Genomic DNA, 21,111 nt, shown 5'->3' on the forward strand with positions numbered 1-21,111 from the left:
ACTCTGTCCAGCGAAGAAAACATTTCTCTCCTCATTTCAATGTCGTATGGCAATTCAGCATCTCGTGATCCTTCACCAAACATTTGTTTCTTCTTTTTGGGTCGACGCTGACGCTCCATGACTATCCCCAGATCATTGCCCTAACCTAACCAATAATTAACCACAGAGAAGAACAGTATATTTTACCCTCAACTATTTAATTATGTCCGTAACTTTTGAAAGCCCTTACTGTTGTCAGACAAAAGCCACCCCGTCGGGGTGACCCCGATCAAAGTAGGGGGCTTTTGTCTGGGTGGCTTTCGTCTGGGGGGCTTTTGTCTGGGTGGCTTTTGTCGGGGGGGGCTTTTGTCTGTACCCCAGTGAGGATAGTGTCTTAGTATAAAATCGCAATGCTGTGAAACAAAAATCTTAATATTTAATCTCAGTACCGCAGCAAAAGTCACATCAATATTTTTTAACCAATACTTTAATATTTCTTACCTTATAGTATTATGTCTTCCAACGAAGTAAATAACTGGATCGAAAACACAAGAGAACATAAAAGTCGTCTAGCCTCCCCTCGTCTTGTCACGATGGAGACTTGTGCAGAACTGAAGTGAATTGCTTGTAACTGGTGGATTGGTCGGCTGTACATGAACTGATATGATCCGACTCTATTCAGAGATAGTGAAGAAAACAAATTAAGTGAGATAGTAGTGACTAGTAACGATGTTAGTAAGCAAATAGACAAACTAAAGCCTAATAAGTCACCTGGTCCCAATGAGATATTTGCCAGAGTATTAAAGGAATGTAAGGAAGAGCATAGTATGCCCTTAGCAAAGTTGTTTAACATGTCATTAAAAACCGGTGTAGTACCAGAATCCTGGAGGATCGCGAATGTAATACCGATTTTCAAGAAGGGGGATAGATCACTATCCTCTAACTACCGCCCAATCAGTCTAACATGCATAGTAGGCAAATTACTGGAAGCAATCATTTCAAACTCTATTCGAAATCACCTGGAGAAGCACCGATTGATCAATGATTCCCAGCATGGCTTCACAAGCGGACGTTCTTGCCTAACTAATCTATTAACATTCTTTTCAACAGTTTTCGAATCGGTGGACGAGGGGCACAATTATGATGTGGTATATCTCGACTTTAGCAAAGCCTTCGACAGAGTCCCCCACGAAAGACTAATTAGAAAGGTAGAAGCTCATGGCATCAAAGGTGACATCCTTAAATGGATTAGCGGTTACAGGACAGGAAACAAGCGTAGTGAGCACACGGCACTAAGTCCCATTATAACAAGTGGAGTTCCCAAGGCTCAAAGTACTTGGACCATTATTATTTATTATATACATAAACGACATAGATATCTGCATTGACAGCAACATAAGTAAATTTGCTGATGACACTAAAATAGGACGTGTTATCAAATCTGACGAGGACTCGGCAAAACTACAGGAAGATCTAAACAAATTTTCCTAATGGTCTGAAAAATGGCAGATGAAATTCAACGTCGACAAATGTAAAGTACTCAGTATAGGAGATGTAAACAGGGAAACCAGATACCAGATGAACAACGATGCTATAGAGAAATCCGACTGCGAGAGAGATTTAGGAGTAATGATAAGTAGGAACCTTAAGCCAAGTAAACAATGTGTTTTGCTCGTGAACAAGGCTAATAAAGTAATTTGGATCTCATACAAAGGAGTGTTAGGTTGGCAAGACTGAAGGAGGTCATCCTAAAACTGGTATTTTGCTCTTGTGAGACCACACCTGATTACGAAGTTCAAGGTTCTGGTCACCGACACAGAATGGATATAGAATCCTTGGAAAGAATTCAGAGGAGAATGACAAGACTAATCCCGGGCATTAGGAACCTTGAGTATAGAGACAGGTTAAAGTATCTTAATTCTGTAATTCCCTTGAGAGACGAGAGCGTAAGACCTGATAGAGGTGTATAAGTGGAAAGGCAGGGCTAAACAAAGGACACTCACAAAGGTACCTGCTAAACTATCCAACCAGGAGCCTAACTCGTAATGGTTTTAAATTAGACAAATGTAGATTTAGGCGTGAAATAGGTAAACACTAGTTTGGAAACAGAGTAGTGGATGAATGGAACAAGTTACCAAATATCATCATTAACTCGAATACGCTGAATAGCTTCAAACATAGGTTGGATGCTTATATGAGCAATAGGGGTTGGGTCTAAACGGGACTGCCCAGTATGGGCCAATAGGCCCGCTGCAGTTCCCTCCATTCTTATGTTCTTATGTTGACCGAGACTGCATGGTTTTGCAGCTACTGGAGACGTTAATCCTTCCCTTTGTATCGGCGGCAAGTTAATCCTCGTCGTATCTGACCTAACACCTGACCCACACCACATGAGCTCACTGGCGTACTTGTTTGAAGTTGTTTCCTTAATCCTCAACAGGTTACAGGTTGTGTGTGTGGCGGGGGGCCTCATAGCAAGGGTGTAGCTCATGACGTGGCCGTGATGATGTGGGTCAGGTGTTAGGTCAGACACGACAAGGATTAACTTGCCGCCGATACAAAGGGGTGGAGTAACGTCTCCAGTAGCTGCAGATATGGGTGATGAGCAGACCCAAAAGTGCCGCCCGGGGCGGACCGCCCCCCCCTAGCTACGCTAGTGCCTGCAGAACTTATCTTCTATTTCCCTTGGAAACTCAACTCCGGGACTTCTCTGGGAGGAGATGTGTAGGCTGAACTCCCGGCACACAGACAGACTTCCTGCCCCTATCCTGCGCCAGCTTCACGCACAAAAGCTCCCCACACAAGTACGTATCATCCTGTCCGCAGTAGATTACTCGACGACACCTGAACTCTATGCAACCGCGGCAGACAGAATATTCAACGAGTGCGTGGCTGCGTGCCTGGCTACCGCGGACAACCCAACGACCACACCAGTACTTACCTCCGAACTTGTAAGCTGGGTCAACACCCCTCAGCCGAGCAATACCTCACAAGACATCAGGGACCTGTTGCAAACTTTGAACCGCAGGATGGGCACCATTGAACAGTTCTGCTCCTCCATGCCTGCTGCTGGACCTGTTCCTAACTCACGCACAATGTCCTACCGACCCCAACACACCCGTTCTGCCTCAGACGCCGCCCCCAGCAGTGTATCTACCCCCTGTTGGTACCAACAACGTTTTGGTGCCTACGCTAGACTCTGTGAGGCTCCCTGCAACCACACGGCGAAGCGACATCGACGGAGATGGGCAGGCGCCATAACCTCTGCCACTATCAAGCAGCACATCACACGCCTTGCTTCTGACCTTGACCACTTCACTCCTGTTGCCCATCACGACCTACTACAAACACGTAAGGCGGTTTCTGCATTCAAGGCCACCGCCCTGAACACATTCATCTCGCACCTCCTCCGCCAGTCTACCCACCATTGCCACTTAAGAGCACCACCTTGCCCACAACATTTCTGCATACCCTCTTTTCATCCTCAGGTACCCACTGCACCTGCCTTGCACCCTCCTGCTGTCATGGCACCTCCTCCCAACGTGGCCCCTGCTCCTGACGCGGACCCAGACACCCCACCCGGCGCCACTGAGGACTGCGTACCCGCTGCGAGAGAAGCACCACATTCCTCGCCTGTAAAACCTTCTCTTATCCACAAACCTACTCCTCCCTCTACTTCTCCCACAGATCTCGTGTCTCTAGACAGAGTCGTCTCCCACAGCGGCCGGCTCATCCACACCCCCGCCCGTTATGTCTCACATGTGGCATACAACCCTGCCGACAACAAGTCTCCTGCACCGCCCGGAGGGAAGGGGGAGTATTGTAGTGGATCTCTCCCCTACAACAGCGTAGCCGCATTCCAATGCGACAGTATCCTAGCAACCGGTAAGCTTCTCACGGGGGTCACCACCTGCGATGCTTGCCCTAGCAACGGAGTCCAGCAACAGGCGAGTTCCCACGGGTTTACTTCTGACTGCTGTGTATATAAGCTCTCAGTCTCTCCATTGAGATGCATTCTACTCTACGTACCTGAACACGCAACACCTCCGAGCAAGCGCTTCGCTGTCCAGCCCTCATTCACCCTGGAGTACAGCAACACGCAACATCTCCTCTAACGAAGCTCCTGCACAGATACCTCCTCAAGCACGCTACTCACCGAACGTGTCTTCTGAGCAAGCTTCTCACCACACGGCCTCTCCAGCAACCAGACTGTCTTGTATATAATATATTTTATATAAGAAAACCACCACCTAGAGTTTCCATCCATCCCATCCTGAGTGCTAGACAACATAACCTCACGTAACCCTACAATTTAAGAAACCCAACTTCGTCAAGATGTTTGTGTTTAACCTGGTTCTCCTCTTCGTTATGAAACTACGCTTGCTAAGTGTGTGTGTATATATATATATATATATATATATATATATATATATATATATATATATATATATATATATATATATATATATATATATATATATATATATGTATATATATATATACACACACACACACACACACACACACACACACACACACACACACACACACACATATATATATATATATATATATATATATATATATGTATATATATATATACGTATATATATATATATATATATATATATATATATATATATATATATATATATATATATATACTGTATATATATATATATATATATATATATATATATATATATATATATATATATATATATATATATATATATATATATATATATATATATATATATATATATATATATATATATATATATATATATATATATATATAGAAATTTTTGAAATCCCTGTATAGGACACAACAAGCTATGAGATCCCACATTAATACTTAAATAAGAATCATTATCTCCAGAACACCTGGTTCCACATGACTATTCTGGTCTCATTTAAAGTGTAAAAAGAATTTGTTGCAGGTTTTATTTTTTCATAATAAAAAGCTTGAAATGTACATCATCCTTGAAAATGATTCAACTATCCATAGAGGACAAGTTGATATGCATTTTTACTGTAAATAAAGATTAACTATGGCAAATGCAAGTTACAGGGATTTATATATGATTTATATACCTGGCACATACTTCTTGAATTATGAAATTTGAATTGCTATATTAGGATGTAAGAATCTCATGACAGGTTTAAATTATCTCACCACATCAAACCTGGGAGAAAATAGTTCAAAACAACTCTGATTGTTAATTTCACATCCACAACAAAGGGAAATATATATTTTTTCCATTACATGACAAGCCACCATTACCATACAATGTAATAAAAGTAATAAAATATACATAAATAAACAATGAAAACATGAGTGCAAAAAAAAATTTGCATTGTAGTAAGATTCATTGTAATGGCCCACAATTCAAATAATACAGACAACACTTATGCATGAAAAGTAAATAAATAAGCACGGCTATATTTTACAGGTATGAAGAACACAATGACCATGAAGCTGTTGTGTCTGTCCCTAAATATCATCAGCACTTGGCATTATAAGTCTGTTTCGGAATACTGTACTGCTTAAGAATTATCTGTAATAACACGCAGCACAAAGCCAAAGGTTTAACCAGGAAAATATTGTCTCACATTTCCTGTAATTGCCAAAGCCTGACTAAATGAAAATTCAACCAAACGATAATCAGTGCCAAGAGTACATATTTAAGGGACAACCACTTGGAAGTTACCAATAAAAAATCCTTACAATGCTCAGTTACATGAGGAAGAGCATGAAGTTGACAACTGTTTCAGAGGAGTGTTTCTATAGATTACCCCTACATTAAGAACAACCTGCAACCCCCCTAGTACAAGTTAACAATATAACTTTTCCATCATAATCTTTGAAAACTTAACTTGCAATGATAAGGTTGATCTGGACCTTTTTTAAATATTCTCCAGATAAGAATAGCAGTTTATTATGGTATGCAATCATTATTTATAGAGAATCCTTTACCACATTTCTTTTTTTAAGACAAACCGTCTTTGCAGTCAGTGAAACCTTTAGACATTTTCTACTTCAGTCTTGTGAAAAAATATATGTACAGTTCAACTGTGAGTGTGAACAGGATAACCTGGCAGGTAGCCCAAACACTGTCATAGCCATAAACCACATCAACCATAAGAAATATTCAAAATATACGCTTGGAGAAATTTTCCAAAATGAATGGTTGTTTTCAATGCACAATACAACAATACTCCAAAGCATGTGAAGGGACAAGGATGAAGGTCGTAAGGGAGAGGATCAAAGGCACATGACAAGATCAAGAAATGGAAAATATAAAAGCCTTCCCCCGATCATCAATTAGGTTGCAATGTGGACATGGCCACAAACACTGCTGTGTTAATTAGAGAAAGTGGCCATAAAGGAATTATTTTTTCTTTCAACAGACCTGCACTTCTGATAAGGAGGTACTGTAGTTCCCTGGGTGACATAGGAACAATCTTAATACTGTACTGTAACTAACAGCACAATGTTAAGCAAAAGTTTAACATGCTAATATTTCAACATTGATGTTTTGCTAACAATAAAATCTGAAGTACAACAATATTCACTCAACATAAGGTGACATTTGATTTAATCATTATGAATATCAACGACCAAATTATGCAAAACCAATTTTTCAAATATTCAAGTATTAAGAGATAGGGTTAAATCTACAATGAACTTAATTAAGCCTATAAAATGCCTCCTAGGGTGTTTGTAAAGTCCCTTTCTATTTCATTAAATAAATAAATAAATACAGTATATATATATATATATATATATATATATATATATATATATATATATATATATATATATATATATATATATATATATATATATATATATATATATATATATATATATATATATATATAGTTCTGCTATAACGCGATAATTGTGTTCTTGTAAAATATCGTGTTATAGAAAATCACGTAATAGAAATAACAGGGCTTATGGAGAAAATAGGGTTAGGTGCAGATTACTCGAAATCGAAAAAATTTAGTAGTTAGCCTAACACAAAGGATAGCACAGTCTAAATAAATGTTACATTCATATCTAATAATGAAATCATACAGTAAATTTAACACTTTACCTTGAAAAAATATGAATGTAACTTGATGGGGGAGAAGGGTGATTTTGAGGTTGATAACATCGAGCTTCTCTTCAAGTGTTATATCCTTTCTTTTACGATAATCACCGGGAATTCTATCATCAGAACGCTTTTTGGAGATATTCTTCTTTACCATATTCACAGTTAATACCACAAAATTGGAGAAATAGTAAGCAAAAATCGCGTTATAGCAAACAAGCGTTCGCGTTATACAAATATTGTTCCGAATTCATAAATCGCGTTAGAGCAAATTCGCGTTATCAAAACACGCGTTATAGCAGAACTCTATATATATATATATATATATATATATATATATATGTGTGTGTGTGTGTGTGTGTGTGTGTGCAGAACCCTTTGAACAAACACAAAAGTTGTCATCAAAAGCTGGTGAAAACATACTGTGTATGGTGAACGGTTTGGCACGACTTTCAATAAGGTTCGTTAGATGTATGCGATCATTTGACAGAACAAGGACATGTCTGTCTTTAACTGTACATGTACAATAACGTGTGATGGTAGTAACACTTAAAATCCAAGGAAAGAAGTTCAAAGAAATTAGAGAAATGTTTGAAAGAAAAAAAAAAAAAAACCCTGGTCCTGCAAACAAATTAATTTGTGATTTGGTTAATAAATTTAAAAGAACAGGACCTGTTCATGATGAGTTCAAGATTTGTCAATGTGGTACAAGATGTTATTGAGAATCCACAAATATCAATTTGCACTGCATCACATAGACTCAGCATACCCACATCAACTGTCCAATAGTGTGCAGAGCTCGTTGTACAATTCAAGTATGAAAATTTAATGGATCACAATCTTTTCAATGATGAACCAACCTTTCATAAATGGGAGAGAGATTTTCCTAAAGTTAATGTCTGCTGGGTATAACAACATTCAGGATTTATGGCCCCTTTCTCTTTGCTGAAGCTACAGTTACCAGGCCTATTTATCTGGACATGCTTCAACAATTCCTAGAACCACAGCTTCTTTCAGACAGCATTATGAACACTGTTGTCTTTCATTACATGAACATCATTTGGGAATACCTTGATGAACGTTTTTCAAATCACTGGATTGGATGTGGCAGCAACAGGATCTGGGCAGCTTGAACCCGAGATTTAATGCCCTTGGATTTTTTTCATAGGACTTTATCAAATCAGAAGGTATCGAATAAGGGTTAAATATCTGCAAGATTTACAAAATCGTATAGTGGTGACAGTTACATAAACAACTCCAGATATACTGTACTGCAAAATGTGTTTTGCAATGCTGATGACAGATTCGACCTTTGCAAAGCTATTTTACTTTAATTTCAATAAAATAGATAGAAACTTCATGGACACCCTGTATAATGATTTGTGATTGACCAAGATATTCTTTATTATTTTTGTACATAAAAATGTAAAATTGCCTTGATGCTAACTACACAATCAAACCAAAAGCCATGTCCAATTACCCTTCACTTATCGAGCCACTGTTTTTATTGGTCTATTACAACACTTACGGGTTAATGTGTTCACATACTGTAATCTGCCAAAATACAGCCTGTATTCAGGAAAATATTAACTTATACTGTAATCCGGCTACACCCGAGAACAGTTTCACTTCAGACATGAAATTTATTTTAATCCAAAGCATCAAACTATTTGAGCAAACTTCTATTGTGGGTGATGTAAATGACCAGTTTAACTTGCAACTCCAATATCTAAACAACTATGAATCCTGAATCCCATTGTGGAAAGACACTAAAGACAGCAATGTTTACAACAGAATACTGCATCACAATACAGTACAATAACAGTCCATAAGACATACAGTACCACAGAGGAGAGGAAGTCTTAGAGAATATCCCCAAGACTTACGGCTTAAGCTCTCCATTTGTAGTTCCCTCTCATTCTTACTAGAGGAGACATTTCCTTGTCTCGACATTCCCTTATTTCATTAAAAATACTATGAAGATACTGCATAAAACTTATTACTGTGAGAAATACAGTCCAAGATGCCCACCAAGATGCACTCACTGAACTATGACTCTTTGATGAAAAAAATCTTGACACAAAAGCTCTTCAAACATTAAAGTCACTAGTATGTACACCACAGAAATTACCTGGGACCAGATATTTTGTTAAATGATGTTATGCTACAACAAGATGTATCAATTAAAGTATAAAAAAATGTGATCCTTTAGTTATGATTTTTTTTTGTCATATTTTTGATTATAATGTCCTGGTCACTATCAATCCAACTGCCATACAACGTGTGCATATATACTGCACAAATAAGTATGTACATTGACAGCACATTTATTGTGTACAGTATTCTCAAAGAGACATTTTCATGAAGAGCCTACAAAAATATAAGTGAATTTGGAAGAAAGTGCCAGTGTGTGTATAGGTAGTTGCACCAAAACGAAACTGTGTACTACTTTATACATGTATGTATCTATGTTTTTGTATAGAAAATGCTTCACACCCATCCAACTGAGTGAGTGAGTGATATGGATATGTTTATCTAAGACTAAATCATAATAATCTGTCTGTGGTGACTAGAAAATAAAAACAAAATCTGGGGAATACATATAGGTGTCACAAAGACTTGGGGTAGTTACCACATCTTTATATCCTTGAACATTTATTTTACCCCATTTGTAAAAGTCATCTTTGACTGGAAATCTAATGTTTGAGTTGTAAAAAAGATATAATACATTCTGTTGTTCACAATCACCTGGCACCTTCATGAAATCTGGTTTGAAACATTCAAACTACTAAGAGACTATTTTAATCTACATGTATTTTGTTACCTTAACAAAAGTAACGGCAATAACTACAGTGATTACCAAAGTATACACCGAATACCATGTCAATCCATGTTGTATTCTACTTCAATTGTGCAAAAATATCATTACAAATTCTTCTTCTAAGCACCAAGAACATGATGTTCAAGGTTATAAGACTACAATGGATTCCATTTTTTCCCACCATTTCCTTTGACAAAATAAACAAAGCTATAAATAAAAAGCTGAGATGCATTCTACATTATACTCAGTGCAAACACTACAAATTCTTTGTGCCAGGTACAGCAAAAGCTATCCAGGTTCGAAAGAGAAAATAATATTTAGAAATCCATTGAAGTTTCAGTATTAAAAGGTTAATACACACAGGACTCTGTTCAGGCTGTTACCACATAATCTTGCACTCATTTCAAGGACATAGAATGACCATTCATTACCAAGATAACTACCTACCATCTACAGTCACAGAGTTTAAGCTACATTTACAAATGTGGAAGCAGCCATGTGAGTGTAGAAACCCAGACACAGGAGCCCGCACAAAAGCCAAGGTGAAGGAGGACCTATCCACACACATCTACTCTGAGGCTGCACAACACCCACGAGAAACTCTTCCCGCTATCATTGGGAGTCCAAGATGTGAATGGTATTCATTCTCATTTAGTTCAGCTACTGTTAAAACTATCACAGTTAATTAGCATTGCTCTACTTAAAATATGACATTTCAATGTTAAGCTTTTCCAAACATATCAAATTTACTATATATTTATTTATATATGAATTTTATATTTACAAAATAAAAAATATCCAAGCATCTTTGCAAAGCATTTCAAAAATTACAAATGTGCATAAAATAGATATGATGATATTGCTTCAAGTGAAGATGATGATGAATAAGCTAGCATGTTGAGAGAGAACATTGGTAGTTTGAGCCACATGAGAATTATGCAAATGTTCGACAAGAATGTTGATAAACACAGCACCTGGGATGGGTCAGAGGCAGGAGGGCAGCGCACCAATGGGCTGAGGAAGGAATAAGGCGACAGGCCTGTTGATGGACCCACACTAACAATGTCTGTATAAAATAAGGGCAGCCACAGGAAAATCACTTTTACTTGGAGTAGATGAAATTTAAAACATATGAAGAACATATGTTTCTTCCTTGTTAGTTTTAATAGTGACATGTTCCTTTTTTCTTACACTATACCTTACATCAATATTTATCACATATTCTTTTTACAACAACCTTCATGCCAAAAGCCCAAATAATAACTGCCTCTCCAATGCAAGTGACATCTTTCAGTACAAGTAGGACTCCTGAGAATCATATCTAATACATTTATAAACCTCATTCGTGTGTGTGTGTGTGTTATATATATATATATATATATATATATATATATATATATATATATATATATATATATATATATATATATATATATATATATATATATATATATATATATATATATATATATATATATAAAAGCTGCAATGTGAAGAGCTAAGACAAACAACCTCCTCACTGTCCCCAGCCCATGAGTATCAAAATGCTATAAAAAGGAGCAGTGCTACTGACTAGGGTTCCCCAAAATACCCCTAGCTGACATGATAAGTTAAATCATCAAATACTGTGACTAAGACAATTAGGAACATCATGGTCCTAATGTTTTTTGTATCATTGTGTGGATATGAAAACACCTTTGCAATGGAACTCCTCAAAGGTGATGATCACTTAACTTCAGTTTCAAGCAAAATGGTGCTCATCCTACACACACATTCATTACTAAGACACAAAAGTAGTCACTTACAAATATTTTTGCTAATCCCATAAAAGCATCACTAACTGAGCTTAAACCATGGATAACAACAACTACTAACATCTGAAATACATTCTGACTGGAGATGGACATTATCTTGCATATATATGCCTGTATGTATGTATTTATATTTCATATATTTCATTATGGCACCTATGTTCCTATAAAATTCATAATTACATACAATACTGAAAAAAAAAAATGAATGACACACAAAAAGACATGTTAATATTATTAACCCCCTCCCTTTCAAGACAACTGTACTGGATATTATGACGAAAATAGATCACTACAATACATACTATCAACTGACCTAACTATGAGACCACTGTTACTTTAAATCTTTAAGTCATCAAGTATGGACACAGCACTGTGCCTTATTCTCTACTTCTCCTTAACTAATATCCACTTTTCTGAACACCTTGAGAATCACTAGGCAACTTGGAGAGGGATCATTACAATTAAGAAGGGAATTTCCTCCACAGAAATTTGGTCACATTCATTCTTACTCTCCATCAAGGAGTCTACTACACTCTAACATTAACCAAGACACTCCTTCTCTGTGAGAATCATTGTGTACACACATTCAAGTACATACATACATACACAAATACTCACATACCATTAAACTATATATGAACCAGACTGGACAGGCGATAGCAAGCATTTCCTCCCTTGTTGAACAAAAAATTTGGTGAAGGGGTTAATGTAACATGTAGTTCATGAACCTTAAAGAGTACATTTACAATGTATTTCATATTTGACACAAAAATTTGCTTTAGAAAGGAACTACAAACCAGATTTTCATTAATAAAACTAATCTAACTCAAACACAGTAAGAGCAATGCTTCATTGTAAGCCAGCCAGCTTATGTAAATCCAGAGAGGAATTAAAGCTTATTCATTATCATTTGACATTATGGAGAAAAAAAAATCTTTACATAGCACATCTTCACACAGTAACACTGCTAATGTTCAGCAGATATAGTACATGGTGACAAACAAATCTTTACACATACCTAAATGCCAATGGCATAAAATACAAGCCATCAAAGTTTATCACGTTTATGGGATTTGAAGAGCCAGCATAAACATTGGCACTACCAAAAATCCCAAGATGCAGTCCCACACTTGTCTTATGGAACAAAGCCAGACAAATGTTACAGTATGATGCACCAAAAAACAGATTCCAAATTTTCAAGACTAGTTCAACTTATTTCATTATCTTTCTATTGCTTGATCAAAGAAAGAGCACAAGGAATCCTGTCTGAAGCATTTATAAACACGTATGTATCAAGGTTGCAGCCTTTTGAAAACCATCAGCCATGTTAAACACTAGCTCTGTCAGTTATATCACAACCCCTGACTGTAGTTCATTCTGGATATGTTTCATTACATAATCAATGGTGCATTACTGACATCATGTTTCCTCTAGAGCAAGACAAAAACATAGAAAAGTAGTCATTCTTCCTATATACAGTACAGCTAAGTGAAAAACCATCAATCGTGTCTCATCTTACAGTTAATCTAACCAGTACAGTATGTGTATTCACTATTAAGTGTCCTTAGTGACCATTACAATTCGTACAAGTTGTTGGTTGCTTACTAACATTGCCACACTGGTCATGTCACTGCCTTTTCTCAACTTCCCACTATACTGTACAGGCTTGAAGATAACAAATATCTAAAAAGTCTGAACCAGAGAGGGGTTCAAGTAGCAGGGCCCATGGTGCTGCGGTGGACAAAACCCCCATGTGAAAGCACTGGAGAACTTAGTATTGCTCCAGAATGTAAATATTTACCCCTATAAACCTGCTAAATGGCCGAGTTCATTCCAGATTTATATTCTTCACCAAGACTCCAAGAGTGATTTTTATAGCTTACTGGTATTAAAGTATGAGCTAAGGTGTGGTCACATCATAATTGGGATGAGGTGGTGGTCATCTACACACTCTTCAGATACTATGTTTGCCCGAACCTGGCCTTATGGGTCCAGACACCACTTCTTAGTGGACAAACAGTATCTCCCTCCTTTCTGTTAAGCTTAGTGCGCAGTTTATTGCTATAGTTTTGCCCCAAACCGATTTATGGGTGAGTGGTTTTCCTGTATACTGTACATTATTTTTTGGTTGGCCTTTAACATTCCCCATTAATGCTTAATTACTCCTACCTTTGCATACTCAAATCTCCATAAGTGTAGGATGGTTCTCTCCCCCTCCCAGTTTTTTTTTACACCATGGCTGCATTGGTTTTATGAAGTGACCAATATGGCAACAAAATGGTTGGAAGTCCAGTGATTAGTAGAAAAATCTCAGATTTAAAATGTAATCACAGTGTTTCAGTTTCATATGAATTTTTGTTCATATTAAATACTGATTTTTTTTCAACCAATCAACTTCTATGATTCATAACTCTTGCTAAGGATGCCAAAGGTGGGCAGAGGCTATTTTTAAGATCAAGTGGAACTGAAGTGCTTGGCTGCCACCAACTTGAGTGGCAATATTATTTATTATAGGGATGCCAAGATATGTTATCTGCCAATGACTTCAAGGGGGTCTCTGTAAAAAATATATTTTCCAGGCTTAGCAATCTGTTCAAGTTTCAAAGCCATCTTACATTTAAGAGTTATAGTAACTGTAAACATTACAGTATACACAACCAAGAGCACATCAAACCAAAATTTAAAAATTTATGATAAACAATGCCAATGCAAATAGGTGAGCCAGCCACTGTACCTTTAGTAACTGGGACTAAATGAGAGTAGTGTGGACATACTTCCTGGAGCCAAAAAATAATCTAGATGGATATTTTTAAACTCACAGTGCAAAAGGAGGAAGCAAGGCTCATACCTCTGCTGCTCAAACTCAATCACTGAATAGATTACAACTTGTTCAGTGACATCCACTATCACAAAGAAGTATTCACTACTGTAATAATTTTGCCATCTCTTTTATTAATATAAATTGTTGGCATCCCTATGCAAAATAATGCTTCCACCGACAAAGACAAGAAAGAACAAAATTTCAATGACTGGCATGGCAGGTAAGATGTTGGTTATTTCACTCATCCCTCTAAAAAATCTGCATTAAAGTAAATTTTCATCTTTTCAAAGCACTTTTAATTAAATACTTACCTCACAGCATCAGCCATAATACAAAAGATTAATACATCTTTAAATGAAGACCATGTGAGAATCATCTTATCTTTCTCCTTCATTAAAAAAAAATAATCTGATTTATTCATTATTACATCAATATCTTTGCACACAACATTCTAGTCCCATAAAAATGCAATAATTTTAACAAAAAGAAGCATTTGATTACTCTTTATCTTTAATGAATAAATCTCCTCAATCTACACCTGAATACATATACAGTACATATGAATCACCTTAAGTTCTACACTTGGACTGTACCTAAGGTAGTAATATAGCCGATGTTAAAAACCCGTTTCCTTTTCTCTCTTAAGTTTTAATACTATAGTCCTACTTCAAAATGGGCAGGTAACTCATCATGCATCATCCACTGGTAAACATCTTGTGCATTCATAATACATTTGAATTCTCCCATAGACAATGTTTCTAGTCATCATATCCCACTTTTCTAATTTTTGATTCAGAAAAATTATGTACTGCTCATGCAGCATTGTTGCTTTGTTTTCATTCCCTCTTCTGTGCCCACTTGAAGTCATCAGCACGGGGTTTGCAGCCTGTCACCAGCTGAATCAAGTATTCTAAGGAGGTCCAAAACTTGAGCTTCTCCAGGGGGTAATTCAGCCAGCCAGTAGTTATGCAGAAGTATGTCTCATGGGGTGCCACATGGTGAATGCGATGGTGGCGTTTGGGCAGGATGATATGTATGTTCTGAAAGTGCAAACAAGAGAATATCAAATTTTTTAATTATCTCTTTTTGAAAAATATTTACAGTGATATCCTCATTATCTGGAATAATTGGTGCAGAGCTCTTCCAGGGATGAAAGATTTACGGATAATGAGAGGACTCTCTCAAACACGGAAAAATCCCTCATCCACAGAATTTTTCCGGGTACTGTATTGGGAAAAGTTTCTGAAAGTCTAAACTACACATCTTGCACAGACAGACACTAGCTCACATCCCCAGCATATTTCTGGGTGCTGGAGAAAGATTCTGAGAGTCTAAACTAAGCACCTCACCTCAATGCTAAACTATGCATCTCCCATTACATCTAGACCGCGGGCACAAGCGAAAATATTTATTGCTAGCAAAAAACTGTATAAACTTTTATCCACAACATTTGTTCTAATTGTGTTAAAGATGAATTTGGTACCATAATGAGCATGAATAAATTCTCTACAAGACGTTTCCATTAAGAGATCCTTAAATAAAATATTTTGGCACGATATAATGATGGGGACTCCATTCTTTTATGAAAAAAAAATGTAAGAAATGTTGATATCAGAGTCTGTAAATGCAGTTCTAATTAAGTTAGAAACTCAATTTCATTACTAGAATAATCCTGAATAGCTCTCTGGCTGAGTGCAAAAAGGACCAATGTTTAAAATACAGTGACCCCTCGTTTAACGAACACCTCGGTTAACGTAATTTCGATTAACGAACTGCCTTCCATAAGGATCTTCAATTCGGTTAACGAAAAAAAATTCGGTTAATGAAGTTCTTACGAACCGACCTCAACATGTTTTCACTTGCACTGACCGGGCAACCAGCTTTAGTATCAGTCCGCCAATACAATAATCGGTTCTAGGGCTTAAATTCCTTACTATTTTAGTAAATATCAAGAAGTTTATACTATTCAATAATTTTAAAAGTTTAATATTCAATTTTTTAGTCATTTTAACAATTATTGAACATAATTGAAGGTAAAGTGACTAGTTTAATGCGCGGCATCCAGCCTCTTAACACAGCAAACAGGAGTTAGTCTCTCTCTGTTTTCACTGGAGGTAACATCTTGCTTGAGACTCTCTTCAACTAAACGCTTTTTTCTGTGTTTCCAAGCAAATTATTGGTCATTTTGAAATATATTTTACATATTGACAATATATAATGCAGTGCAGTGTTGATTTTAAGAAAATAATCTTGAATTACACCAGAGCTAAAATTTTATGGGTGAAATGGCACCATGGAGTGACTTCTCTTCCACCCCAATGCCTTCTCTTCTTCCTTCTCCTCCACCCCCATTCTAAATCCCATCATCATCATCCAGGAGCCTTCTACATACACACCTCAAAGTAAGTGAACTTTTCTAACTTTTTTGTTGAATTTAGGAAATTTTCGGTGAGCTGGAACCAATTACCCAAAAACCCATTGAAACAATGGTTTCGGTTAACGAACTTTTCGGTTTACGAACGACCTTCTGGAACGGATTGAGTTCGTTAACGGAGGGGTCACTGTACCCAATTTTGACTTTGGCCCATGTAACATTACCTTAAGTGAAGTACTTTTTAGTGCCATAAGAGCCAGTCTCTATCTCCATTGGTTCTGAGAGTAGTGAAGGTGCCTTGGGAGAATGTCATACCAAAGCTCTACTTTTGTGAGAACCAGAAGGGTCAGTCTTAACAAAGGAAGGGCAAGGCAGATTTCACAGGTTCACAAGGTACAATCTGAACAAAATATACAAGCTAAAAATGGAAGGAACTCGTGGATCTCCTTCCTTAAAGATCAAAAGGCAGCCAACTCTTCTACAAAACTTTAAAGAGGGATGACTCAGATAATTATGATGAACCACAGGAGACAGAAATTCAAGACAATGACTAGTATTTAATGAAAGCTCGGTAGTGCTGAAATATCACAGGTTATTGAATATTTTATCATGTTCTAACGGATTTAAAAAATAAAAATAAAAATATATATATATTTACAGCCACTCCTCGACTTACGATGGGGTTAAGGACCCAAATCCAGGTCCTAAGTCGAAAATGCGAAGATAATACATAGAAAATCTAAAATGGTTGTCTCTTTTTCTTCTCAGATCCACAAAACTCTCACTTTTAAGCATGCCAGCCATTTTAAAGGGAATTACAAACGAAAATGTTGTCAATACACAGAGCAATCACTGACGTCGGGACTCGAAAATATGTAATTTGAAAAAATTTGGTATGGCTGGGGCGGTCGTATGTCCGGGTGGTCGTAAGTCGAGGAGTGGCTGTACAGTGGTCCCTCGGTTAACGAGCGCCTCGGTTAACGAGATTTCGGTTAACGAGTTACCTTCCATAAGATTCTTAACTTCGGTTAACGAGCAATCCCTCGATTAACGAGTTTTTTACGAGCCGACTTCAACATGTTTTCGCTTACATTTGGCGGTCCACCAGCTGTAGTATCAGTCCGCCAATACAGTAATCGGTTTTAGGGCTTAAATGCCTTACTATTTTAGTAAATATCAAGAAGTTTAAACTATTCAATAATTTTAAAAGTTTAATATTAACTTTTATAGTCATTTTAACAATTATTGAAAATAATTGAAGGTAAAGAAACTAGTTTCTGGCGTGCCATCCAGCCTGTTAACACACCAGACAGGTGTTAGTCTCTCTCTGTTTTCAGTGGAGGTAACATCTTGCTTGAGACTCTCTTCAACTAAATGCTTTTTTTCTGTGTTTCCAAGCAAATTATTGGTCATTTTGAAATATATTTTACATATTGACAATATATAATGCAGTGCAGTGTTGATTTAAAGAAAATAATCTTGAATTACACAAAGAGAGCTAAAATTTTATGGGTGAAATGGCACCATGGGGTGACTTCTCTTCCACCCCAATGCCTTCTCTTCTTCCTTCTCCTCCACCCCCATTCTAATTCCCATCATCATCATCATCATCATCCAGGAGCCTTTTACATACACACCTCAAAGTAAGTGTACTTTTCTAACTTTTTTGTTGAATTTAGGCAATTTTCGGTGAGCTGGAACCAATTACCCAAAAACCCATTGAAACAATGGTTTCGGTTAACGAGTTTTTCGGTTAACGAGCAACCTGCTGGAACGGATTGTGCTCGTTAACCGAGGGACCACTGTATATACAGCATAATGAAAATACTGCATCAAATTGGTGTAAATTTCTTACATTATGAATACTTACAACCTTCAAGAACATAATCATTGTTGCAGAGTATTAGTTGCAAAAATGGCCAATGTACTGTTGTTCTCAAAACTGCATCTCACCTTAATGCAAAAAGGGCTACAGTCATTTGAATGATACTCTTACGGCACTTCCCGTCTGCACAAGGGACCTCCTATTGGTACACAAAGTTCTCCACTAGCAGGGCTTCCATCTGCATTTGTTTTGTAAACATATATCTAAAGGCTGATTTTATAATAAAAATTTAAATCTTCCTTTGCCTCTCCTGAAAAAATGAATTTTTTTTACTTTAGCCCTTTTTGTACTCAGCCAGTGTTTATCTAAAAGTTTGGTTAGCCCTTAAGCCCCGGGGGTTAGTGTGTTGCTGGCAGTACCCCCCACACGGAGTTAAATCGAGAAAACAAAAAGGGGGGGGGGGAGGAGGGAGGGAAATAGGCGGACGTTCTGGAACGTCACCCGGGGCCTAAGGGTTAAAAAAAAAAATATTTATTTAAAAATCTAAAAATCTATACAGTGAGTTCTGCTATAACGCGTGTTTTGATAACGCGAATTTGATCGAACGCGATTTATGAATTCGGAACAATATTTGTATAACGCGAACTCGTTTGCTCTAACGCGATTCCACTCGAACGGTTGTTGTGACTTCAGTTCACGTTCGACATCACATGTTCAATTGAGTTATGTGTTTTGTTTGTGAACAATTGCAGAAATAATGTATGTAATATTTATGTATACAGTATACCTATATATTATAAGTAAATTGTAAAATTTTACATAAAAGAGAAAATCAAATTACATAGCGTTTTACACCCGCGCTCTCTTTACATCATACACAGTGTTTACAGTTTACGTTCGACATCACATATTCAATTGATTTATGTGTTTTGTTTGTGAAGAATTGCAGAAATAATTTATGTAATATTTATGTATACAGTAAACCACTCACAAGGTCCTACAGTACCACTAATTATTTTATACTGAAACTTACGTTTGGGAAGCTGGATTAAAATGAAGATTACCGGTATATTAAAATAATAAAAATGTATTATAAACCAGTCTAACATACCGTAATAAACACAGCTGCTATTATCATCCACCCCCCCCACCCCCATTTGCCAGTGACCTTGACTGTGACCGCCTGTGGCTATTTTTAGCCGTCCTTGTGTTTGGAGGTGGTCAGTAATGCATATCTGTATATTTACTGATCAATATATTTATCTCCTATAAATAATTCATTTAAAATTTATTTTTTTGCAAAGAATATTCAGTAAATGACTGCATTAATTCTTGAAACTACCTACAGTGGTAAATTTAGGATAAAAATAATGAACAGAAGTCACGTCATGGATTCGGAGTTTGGTCCTTAACGATCACCATAAATGTAGCCTCCCTTTGTCGCGAAACACGTATATAAATTAAAGAAAATACTTGCAGTATATTTAATATATTACAGTATATTATATATATAAATAAATAAACAAATAAATTCAAATTCCCTTATCATCCTGTGTCATATACAGAAATACTTGAGTCCCTGAGCGAGTACACAAAAAGAAAACGGAGGACTAAGACATCCTGAAGTGGATAGAGAACGGACAGCTCTACTGGGGGACTCAAACGTTTCTTATGTTTTGTGGGCGCTCTAGCATAATATGAATAATATGTAAATTACAATTTACTTATACAGGTATATATATATATGTAAATTGTAAAAATTTAAATAAAAGAAAAACTAAATACGTAGCATTTAAAGTGTACTGTACAGTATGTACAGTGCTGTGGCTTGGCGCGGGGTTATGCAGTGTTTACAGTTCACGTTTGACATCACATGTTCAATTGATTTATGTGTTTTGTTTGTGAACAATTGCAGAAATAATTTGTAATATTTATGTATACAGTATACCTGTACAGTATATGTAAAATGTAAAATTTTAACTAAGAGAAAAACAAAATACGTAGCGTTTTAGACCTGCGCTCTCTTTACTCCACACGTTCACTTTGGAAGACGTGAGAAATTTTTAAGCGTCCTCAGTGCTTTCTGATTTACTGTTTCTCCAATTTTGTGACTATGGAAAAGAAGAATATCTCCGGGAAGCATTCTGGTGATTGCATTTCTGGTGGTGATCGTAAAAGAAAGGCTATAACACTTGAAGGCAAGCTTGATGTTGTCAAGCGTTTTGAAAATAAGGAAAGAACATGTGATATTGTGCGTGCAACGGGAATAAAGGAGTCTACTTTGCGCACCATTAGAGCCAATGCAGCAAAGATTAAAGCAAGCTGTGTTGCTGGAAAAACCAAGAGAGCTGGCAAAAGTGTAAGATCACGGCCA

At 36.8% G+C, this 21,111-nt stretch overlaps 1 protein-coding gene across 1 annotated transcript in view; it reads right to left on the minus strand.

Moving 5' to 3' along the window:
- Positions 1–8,468: 8,468 nt before the first annotated feature.
- Positions 8,469–21,111, minus strand: part of LOC121877625 (plasmanylethanolamine desaturase-like) — a 59,585-nt gene continuing 46,942 nt past the window's right edge. Inside the window, exon 5 of the mRNA XM_042383436.1 lies at positions 8,469–15,578. Coding sequence (XP_042239370.1) covers positions 15,375–15,578 — 204 coding nt within the window. The 3' untranslated portion in view covers positions 8,469–15,374. The remainder of the gene's footprint in view (positions 15,579–21,111) is intronic.

This window comes from Homarus americanus, unplaced genomic scaffold (assembly GCF_018991925.1).
Source record: "Homarus americanus isolate GMGI-L3 unplaced genomic scaffold, GMGI_Hamer_2.0 scaffold19918, whole genome shotgun sequence".
In the NCBI taxonomy this organism is placed as follows: Eukaryota; Metazoa; Arthropoda; class Malacostraca; order Decapoda; family Nephropidae; genus Homarus; species Homarus americanus.